This window comes from Lepidochelys olivacea (genome assembly GCF_965140295.1).
Source record: "Lepidochelys olivacea isolate rLepOli2 genome assembly, chromosome: 14".
In the NCBI taxonomy this organism is placed as follows: domain Eukaryota; kingdom Metazoa; phylum Chordata; order Testudines; family Cheloniidae; genus Lepidochelys; species Lepidochelys olivacea.
In genome coordinates, this window is record NC_140424.1 from 1,965,900 (window position 1) to 1,975,093 (window position 9,194).

At 62.0% G+C, this 9,194-nt stretch overlaps 1 protein-coding gene across 1 annotated transcript; it reads right to left on the reverse strand.

Moving 5' to 3' along the window:
- Window positions 1-209: 209 nt before the first annotated feature.
- CBX4 (chromobox 4) lies at window positions 210-6,631 on the reverse strand. Its single transcript, XM_084646956.1, has 5 exons — window positions 6,458-6,631; window positions 6,309-6,352; window positions 5,393-5,458; window positions 3,477-3,543; window positions 210-2,476 (listed from the first exon to the last, which is right to left on the reverse strand). Exons 1-5 carry the CDS (start codon window positions 6,614-6,616, stop codon window positions 1,145-1,147), a joined length of 1,668 nt encoding a protein of 555 aa, XP_084503082.1. The 5' UTR covers window positions 6,617-6,631; the 3' UTR covers window positions 210-1,144.
- Between the last annotated feature and the right edge of the window lie 2,563 nt (window positions 6,632-9,194).

A 9,194-nucleotide genomic window follows, 5' to 3' on the forward strand; every position in this document is an offset into this window, starting at 1 on the left:
TTAGGCAACAAGTACCCTCAACTCCACCTTCTTAATAGCAGAAATTCTACATGGCTTCAATCTTGCCTAGATACGTAAGAAAACTACCTCAGTTCTTGCTCTGTATTGACAATACCTGTTTGGGGAAACCCAGTCATGTAATTTCACACACAGAGAGGTCTTTTCAGTACTCTGTGTATAAGCAGTAACAAATGCACTCCAACTTCCAGTAGTTTTTGTAAAGGTTTATAGTCCTTTGCAATGATTGCATGATACATTTTCTTCGTCCACAATACAGTCCTTAAACCAGGAAGTGCCACTGGCAGCTTAGGCCCCACCTTCTAACAGCTGGTCTTTGCAATCAGATCTATGCTAGCTGCAGAACATCAAATGCACTTTCAACATCTCCATTTAATATTTACATTCAAGCAATTAATAATAGGAAGCTTATAGTTGAGACATTTCTAGTAGCAGCAGTTTCTATAATAGCTTGTTTAGCTTTAGATAATGAACTTATTTTTGACATAGAAACAACACATGTACAGTATCAAAAAATATATACCAGGGAATGGTCCTGCAGCTCATGAAGACAGGTCAAAGGAATGAGACTAACAAATGCTGAATGGTTAAAAAGAACACAAAATATTTGTTTGATATAGTTTATAAGGGGATCTAGGGACTCCATAAATCTAGGATTTATATTTCATTATATAAATACCTACAAATAAATATATTCGCGTGGCCAGAGAGGGACCAGCTTTCAGCTCAAACAATACATTTCAATAACACCACGTACAAACGGGAGCAAGAATCACTCGACAAGTTAGCACTGTTAAAATATAATACTATGTAACTCTGTGAGTAACTGGCCGGCCCCATCCTCGTGTGTCCTGATACCTGCCAGTCCCTGAGACTGCAGGGATGGAGCAGCAGTAGAGGATACCCCCAGCATAGCAGGGGCAGAGTCACTGTGTCCCGCCCTCCCCTCCTCTTGGGCAGGGAGGCATCTGGTGGGATTCTCCCTGCATGAGTGCTGCAGTCACCGTGGTGGGGAGGGGAGGGAGGTGGGTGTCAGGGCAGTGACAATACCTTAGAGGGGGTCGAGGGGCAGGCAGCTCCAGGATAGTGTCAGGGTCCCTCCCCAGGGGGAGCAGCCTCTGCCCTTTCACACTGTCACATACTCCTTGAAGGTCACGGTCAGGCAGTTCGCGGTCACATCCGTGATAATTATATTCCCAAAGAAGGGCTTGAACTCCTGCAGGGGCTCTGCCTCTCCCTCCCCGTCCGCCTCCTGCTGCTGCTGAGGCTCAACGGCCGGCTTCTCCGTCGGCACCAGCGGCACCTCCGGCTTCACCTGCGCCACAGCCAGCTCACGCTCACCCCGGGGCTTGACGCAGCGCAAGTCTATGGGCTCGTCCAGGTCCGAATCCAGCAGGATGACCTCTGGCTGGGGGGTGGCTGGGAGAGGGGGCTCGGGCCTCTCTGGCGCTTGGGGGCTCAGGCAGGTGGGGGCGCTGATGCTCCGTGAGGTGAGGCGCTTCTTGCCTGGCTCCCTCTCCTCATGCGGCTCAGAGAGGCAGCGCTTCCTGGAGCCTGGGGTGGAGAGATTCAGTCCCATGGGGGCAGGGCTGTGCTCCCGGCTGGGCTCCAGGGACCAGGGCACAAGGTTGGGCTTGGTGGTGAGCTGCAGGGGCTGCTCGGGGGGAGGAGGTGCCTCCTTGGCAGGGGGAGTCTTTCTGGGGCTCCCTCTGAGCTCTGTGAAGGGTGGGCCCCCCCCAAGTCCAGCTTTGCTCTTGGGGTCACTGCCTGCCACTCTCTCCTCCCCATGCTTTCCCCAGGCCTCCTGCTTCTCCTCCCCGCCCCTGCTGGGAGTCCTCTCCTCAGTGGTCCGCTTCCTGGGCGGTTCCCCGGACTTGATCTTGACAGCCTGCATGCCGTTCTCCATGTACTTGCTCATGACGATGACAATGCGCCCGTTCTTGTTCTTGTTCTTGACAATCTTCATTTTGCCCCCCGGGCCGTTGCCGGTCGCGCCGTCGCGGGAAGGCGGCCCGGTGCCACTCGACGGCTTCTTCTCAGCTCCGTTCTTTCCCTCTGCAGCCAGGTTCCTTGCTGGGCTCAGCAGGCTCTTGGCCGGGCTGTGGGCCCATCTGTCTGGGTGGGCGGCCAAGGGGCTCTCGCTGTGCTCCAAGCAGGCCGGGCTCGGCGGCCCCTTGCTGCCGGGCCGGCGGGGGGGCTCATACATCTTGGGGTCCGGCTGGTAGTGGTGGTGCTTCTTGCTGTTCAGCTGGTAGTAGTGCTTCCCTTTGCTCTGCGGCTGGTGCCTCCCGCGGCTCTCCTTGCCGCCGGGCTGGTAATGGTGGTGCTTCTTGCTGTCGAGTTCGTACTGATGCTGCTGGCCCTTGCCGGACGAGCTCAGCTCCAGCTTCGGCCGGTTCTCCGCAGCGGGGTCCCGGAGCCCGGTGAGGACGTTGGAGCGCCGTGCGAACGAAGGGAGCTGCAACACAAGGTCAGCGAGTTTAGCGAGAGCCCGCCCACCCAGGGATACTTCACACAAGAGGTCAGCTCTCCTGCAGGAGTCCATCCAACCAGCTTACGCTCACCCAGGGAAACAGAGCAGTCGGAGCAGCCGCAGGACGGGGCGCTACAGACCTTAACGTGAAAAGCTGTGGCCTGTTCCTGGCCTAAAGGCTTCACGTTGTTTGAGATTAACTGGAGGTAGTAAAAAGTACCCTTCAATCAACTGTCCCTATTCGGCAAGGGTAAATCGTGGGTGAAGGACACCCAAGGCAGAGTACAGATCGCTGAGGAGAGTGGCAGCTAACAATGCAAACAGCGTCATCACAGCTTAAAGCCCTGTGCCCAGCCTCCTCCTTCTCGCCAAAGCAAGTCTGCCGCTAGGCTTGGGGTGCACCAGCACCACAGGTCACTGCCGCCTTCCGTCACATGGGGCAGAAGCGACGTTTATAACTGGAGACAGACCCATACAAATACAATGGCGAGATGGGGAATGAGATCTGCCAGGAAAGAAATACCCAGGAATTCCCAGCAAGGTAGCCACCAGGAAGCCTCTTCCTGCAGCAATGGACTCCTTCCTTCTCTTCACGCTTTCTGGGGTCTGTCCCAATTTATGCTCATTGTTACACCAAGATGTTGTGCGTGTTTGATTGAATGATGAAGTCAGAGTTTGGCATGGGGGGGGCGGGGTTGGTTGTGGAGAGGAGTGGGAGCGGCTTCATCTGGCATTTAAAATTAACAAGGGATTTGTATGTACACACTGATCCTGAGCATGATGAAACCAGATGAAATGCTCCTCCCTGGAGAAGGGAGGAAACAAGGGAGTTTATATTAAAAACAAAACTAAGTGGCTTTAATCAGTCTATTTGGAAAGATTGCCATTTAGAGATTGCATTTACTTTCCGGAGTGTGAATATTCTCAAGCCTGTGCTAAAAATGGGGTTCCTTAGGAAAAGAACATTGTGGCTTATTGAATTCACCTGAACGACTAGCGGCTTCGGTTTTGGTCCTCGCTTGCGGTATCCCATCAGCTGCTCCTGCCTCTCCCTGCAGGAACATAAAAATCAATAGCGATGCAATTACTTTCCTACAGCACGCTGCAGAATTGGGGGGGGGAGCCGCGTTAATTCTCCGCACACATCACTCAGAGACACATTACAGTGAGAACATGGGGCCAACAGTGTGTACAGCTGGACAAGCAAAGAAGTGAGCTGCTAAGGTTCCTGGAGAGCCAGCAGGACTGGTTCGTCCCGGGAATAGCCGGCAAGACCAGCTATTTATGCGAAGTCTCCCTCACGCGCACACTAAAGACCTCCCAGAAACAACCAAACAAGACGCAGCAAATTCCTCTCTGTGGCCCCACATCCTGCAGGGCTCGCTGAGGTTCACCAGCGAAGCGCAGATCTCACAGAAAGCAAGCGGGATTTCCAGAGCACGCTGGAGCCCGAGCTGCCTTCACGCTGTGACAAGGCATCTCAGGCACTAGCTGGCACCGAAGTGGAGCGCGGGGCAGAGAAGGGAGCGGGAGCCCCCCGTCGTTCCGGTGGCCGGCGCAGAAGGCCCGGCGAGGTGTGCGCGGCGTGCGCCGCGCGGAATCAGCAGCCGCGGCGATGCTAATGATCTCATTAGGATTCACAGGACGAGCCCCGCCAGCCGTCACTCAGAATCGCTGCCTTAAAGGCCGAGGTCTCCGCGGGGGGAGGGGCCGCTGGTGCTGAACCACCCAACTGTCGGGGGGAGGCCAGGGCAAGCCCCTGGCCGGGGCCGTCACCCCTCGGGCGCCGGGTACCCGGCTCCTGAGCAGGGCAAGCATCGCTGGCTGCCTGCCTGCCCGGGCGGCGCCTCCAAGTGACCAGCCCCACCCCGACCCGTGCGCCGTAGGGGGAGGGGTGGGACGAGTATTTGGACCCCCAGTGGGTGCGGGCCCTGGGCACTGCCCCGCTAGCCAGCAGCCGGGGAAGGGCCGGGACCCAAGGCCGAGAGAGGCTCGCCCGCGGCTGCAGTCAGCGCATCTGCTCCGCGCCAGTGCGCGCGGCGGTGCCCGGGCCGCAGGGTCGTGAACTCCTTCGGCAGCGCCTGGCACTTGGCCGGGCAGGACGCGCCCCGGCGGGGTCGCTCCGGAGCCAGGGAGAGCAGCGTCCCCCGCGCTAGCCGCCTGCCTGCCACGGGCTCGAGTTTACAGTTTGCGCCAAAACACCGCAGGAAATAATGCGCCAAACGCGAGCGAGGAGCAGCAGCGCCGCCTCCGCCCCCCCAGGCAGGCGAGCGAGCGGGGGAGCTGCGGGGACAGGCTGGGGGCCGTTAGCCGAGGGAAATGCTCCCTGCACCGCGGGCAGGCGGGACTGCACCTCGCGAGCTTCTCCCTCGAAAGGTGCAATCTCCATCCAGGAGAGGGGCGGTTCTTCCCCGCCCCGCAGCGCCGCTACCGCACCCGTGACACCCCCTGTCACAGCAGCCGACATGCCCGGAGCCCGCCCGCGAACCTGCCGAGCTGCAAGCCCTTGCCTCGGCCCCGAAGGGGTTAAGTGAAGTTCCGTGACGCATTCACAATTGCACAATGCCAGCTCGCTCCGAGCTGCGCTCCTGCAAGGCTCGGCTCTGCAAGGGGGCCGGGGCCGAGCGCTCGGCTGCTCCGGGGCCGCCAGTGCCCAGCTCGGCAGCGGAGCGCGGCGCAGGGCATTCCGGCTGCAAGGCCTGGCCCCCGCGCCGCCCTAGGTCCCCCCCCCACACTGAACCCAGGCAGGCAGGAAAGTGGCCCCGCTGCCACCCGGCGCGGGGGTGCGCCGCCCCACGCCCCTTCCCTTCTCCCGAGCTCCGAGCCCCAGCGGCGCCGCTGGGTTCTCCGCCTCCCCTCCCCCGCTGCCAGGCCGGGTCCGCGCAGGAGCGCAGCGCTCACCTGTTTTGGAACGCGATCAGCAGCCTGGGGTCCAGGATGTTTTCCTCCGGTTCCCACGTGTTATATCTTGCAAGGGGGAGAAGAAGAGCCATTGAGCAACTGACCGGTGCGCCCCCGAGAAGGGAGACGGGGGGGGGGTCTCCCCTTGCCGGTGAGCTGCCAGGGGCCATCTTACAGGTTAGGCACATTGAATCCACGCGCACCTGGCCCCACTGCGGAGTGCGCATTTCGAACTCCAGCTGCCCGGAGAGGGGGATGGGCGGGGGGGTGTTTATTTAGCGCAGTTGTTATTCCAGAAGAATTCTAAGCATGTCACGATGCGATTTCCCAAAGCCCCTGTCCTAGCCCCACTAACACCCGTGGTGCTGACCAGGGTCTAAGCAGCAGAGTCCAAACCCCAGAGCAGCCCCTCCCTGCAAGACACTGTCATGCAAACCCCAAATATCCGCCACCCGCAAACATCTCCTTCCCTTCGGTGCTCAGAGGCAGGGTTTGCCTTCCCCGCGCCCCGTGGCAGCGCCCTGGTGGCAGCCCCCTGCCTCCTCCTCGGCCAGGATCGGGGGCTCAGGACCGGCGGGGCGTTTTATTTCATGTTTTAAATTATTTTCCCCCTGCTCAGTTCTGCAATATGGAGCCTGGCTCCCGAGGAGGGAAAGGGGGAAGGAGCCATTTTCTGCTGCACATCAGTCACCGTCTGCCTCTCTCTCCCTCCCCTTGCTTCTGCCGGGCTCCCCGGTCCCCCCTGGCCTCTCCCCAGCCTCTTTTGGAGCATGCAATAACGGTGCCATTTCCCGGAGCAGAAAGCATCGGGTGCGGGCGGGGGGGCTCGCTGCAGCTCAGGCTGGGCCGGAGATCCTGCTCCTGCAGCCCCCATCCCTGGTCCAGCTGCAGCCCAGCTCCCCGCCTGGGTACTTACTTGGGGGACCAGCCTCTCCATTTCACCAGGTACTCGACTCTGCCCTGGGGGGGGAGGGAAAAGGGAAGGCGTCAGCGGCAGCCCCGCAGAGCCCCGGCCGCCCTCCCGCACCCCCGACTCCCCGCTCGCAGCCTCCCTCCCGGCCTCACCTTTCGGATCCGCTTTTTCTCGATGCTCTCCACGGCGAAGACGTGCTCCCCCACGGCGGGCAGCTCCATGCTGGGGAGGCTCCGAGCGCCGGGCTCGCCCCACTCCGCCTCCCGCGCCCGCAGACACTGAGCTCCAGCCGCCCCGGCACCGCAACTCATGCAAATCCCGGCCGGAGACGTCAGGCGGGCGGGGCCTCCCCGGGCCCGGCTGTCCGTCAAGGGGAGACGGGGCGCGCGGATTGGTGCAGATCTGCCGGGGAGGGCGAGCGGGAGGAGACCGAGAAAGGGGCGGGGTCAGGGGGCAGAGAGGGGCGGGGGAGCAGGCGCCGGGGGGGGGGGAGCGGGGGGCTGTTGGGCCGCGGGCGGGGGCAGCGCCGCGCAGCCCCAGTTGCAGAGCCCCGGCCGGTAGCGCGGAGCTGCCCCGTGTCCAGCGCTTCCAGCAGCGGGCAGCAGAGCGCCCGGGGCAGGTGTCTGCCCCCCACCCCTTCCGCGGCCAGTGAGGGCAGAAAGGGGGCAAGCGAGCGAGAAGGGGGCAAACGCGAGGCGAGAAGCAGGTCGGCCTGGAGCCCCCCGGGCAGCGGCGGCGGGGGTAACACGATCTGGGTGACACGCGGGATGCAGGAATCATCCCAGCCCCCGGTTCTCCTCCGTCCGATCCCGCATTCCCGGGTCCTCCGAAATAGCGGCTCGGGGATACCGCGGCTGGCTGGGATTCCCGAGCCCTTACGCTTGGAGATCTGCAGGGCGGCGGGGGCGATTCCTTCTGGGCCCCGAGGCGCCGCCGGAGGAGAGGTCGGGAGGGAGGACACGGGGGAGGCGACGAGATGGGAGAGGAGGGGAGCCCAGGGAGGGCGCAGGGCTGGGGAAGTGAAGGAGCCGAGAAGATGGGGGGAAGGAACGGGCTCTACAGAGAAAGGCGGGGGGGGGGGCAAGAGATGCTGGGACAAGAGAAGGAAGGGCCAGGGCAGGAGGCTAACCCAGGTTGGCTGGGAGGGGAGCGAGGGAGGAGGGCCCCACGTGGTTCCGGGAATCTGACCGGGGTTGGGGGGAATGGAGGGGCTGAGAGAGAAAACAGGGCTCCGGGAAATGGAGCCAAGGGAGGCAGCAGGGGAGAAAGGAGGGAGGCCAGGATGGAGGCAGAGCGCAGAGGAGGGCGGCGAGCTGTGGAAGTCGAAGGCCAAGGAGCCCCGGCCTCTCCCCTGCAGCGTGCTCGGGATCCCAGGGAGGAAGGGCTTGCCCAGCCTGCGGGGCCCTCCCGGACAAAAGGGGGGGTTGCTCTTTGGGGGGTTTAGTGGTGACCCCGAAGGGAAGCGATGGACACAGCCCGCGGCTGGGGAGCTCCCGTTGCTGCCCTAACCCACCGCATCCCTATCGAACAAATCGTCAGCAAAGCCCCAGGCAGCGTCCCCCGAGCCGGGCTGGCAGAGCCGCGCTCAGCATTAGCCAGGGGGGCACCATATGCAACCCGCGAAGCTCCTGGCAAGTGCAGGGGGATTGCAACGTCCGCCGCGTGTCCATCTGTCAGAGCCTCGCTGCCCTCAAGCCCCGGGGTGTAACTCCCTGCTCAGCCCGGGACTGGGGAGGAGGGAGCGAGCGGAGCTGGGGGGAATTCCTCAAGCCCCAGGGGCCTGGAGACAACGGAGAGCTGCAGAGGCTGGGAGCGACACGCGCCCCGTTTACACTGGATCCAGGAAACGCTCCAGAGGGGCGAAACGATTTCCCTGGACAATAATTAAATGTGCATTTGCAAAGTCGGAGGCAGGGTCTGACTATCTTCCTGCCCGCGCCCCGGGGCTCAGTGCAGAGCCAGAGTCACAACTTACTTTCTGCCCTAAGGGAAGCCAACTTGCCAGGTCTGGGGCAGTGCCTAGCGACCCCCTTCTAGCTCTGCCCTGGGAACTGGGGTGCGGACGGAGCACGGAAAGCTGACTCGGAAATCTTGGGGAAAGGGGCTGTATCGCTCACCGGGCGGAGGTAAGGCGCGTCCTGCGCGCTCTGGCTGTCCAGGCACCTCAGAGGAATCGCCCGTTTTGAGCTGCTCGCAGAACGGTGGCAGGACTTGAACAACGTTGCATCATTTTGTTTATTTCCCACCTACAAGCGAAGGCTCGTGCGGGGCCACCGGGGGCCGGATCCCGAGAAACCAGCAGCGCAGCGCAGCCCCGTGAGAGTGGGACCTGGGCGAGCGCTCCCCACTCCGTGTCACCCACCTGCGCGGCTGCTCGAGAGGCGGTCGGGCTGGGAGCAGTAGCAGAGCCCCGGGCGCCTGGGTGGGACTTGGAGGTGAAGGAGACCTGGCCAGAGTCCAGCGTGAAACCTGCGCCTTTGGGGAGCATTGGCACGGGGGGAGGCGCGCCGGGCCAGTGGAAGTCGCCGGGTCACCCAGCGATGGGCAGCAACGTGATTCCCCGGCTGCAAAACAAGGCGGGGCAGTTTGGGAACTGGGGGGCGGCGGAGGATTTCCAGAGCACCTCTGTGAAATCCCTGCTCGCTGGAGCATAAGGAATCCGGGCCCTTAGGAAACACGTCTCCGAACTCAAGTGCCGGGGGTCCCGCGTGGGCAGCTCCCCAGGGAGCCGGATTTCGCTTGGGTCCCAGGAGACCCCTGCCCTGCAGTCCCTTCCCTCGGACTGAAATAACCCACGCGGGCTGTGTGTAACGCCAGGCGCAGGCTAGTGCCGCTGGGGCTGCCCAGTGGGGCTGGGGCCGCGGCTTCCATCTCCCTTCGCTGCCCTTC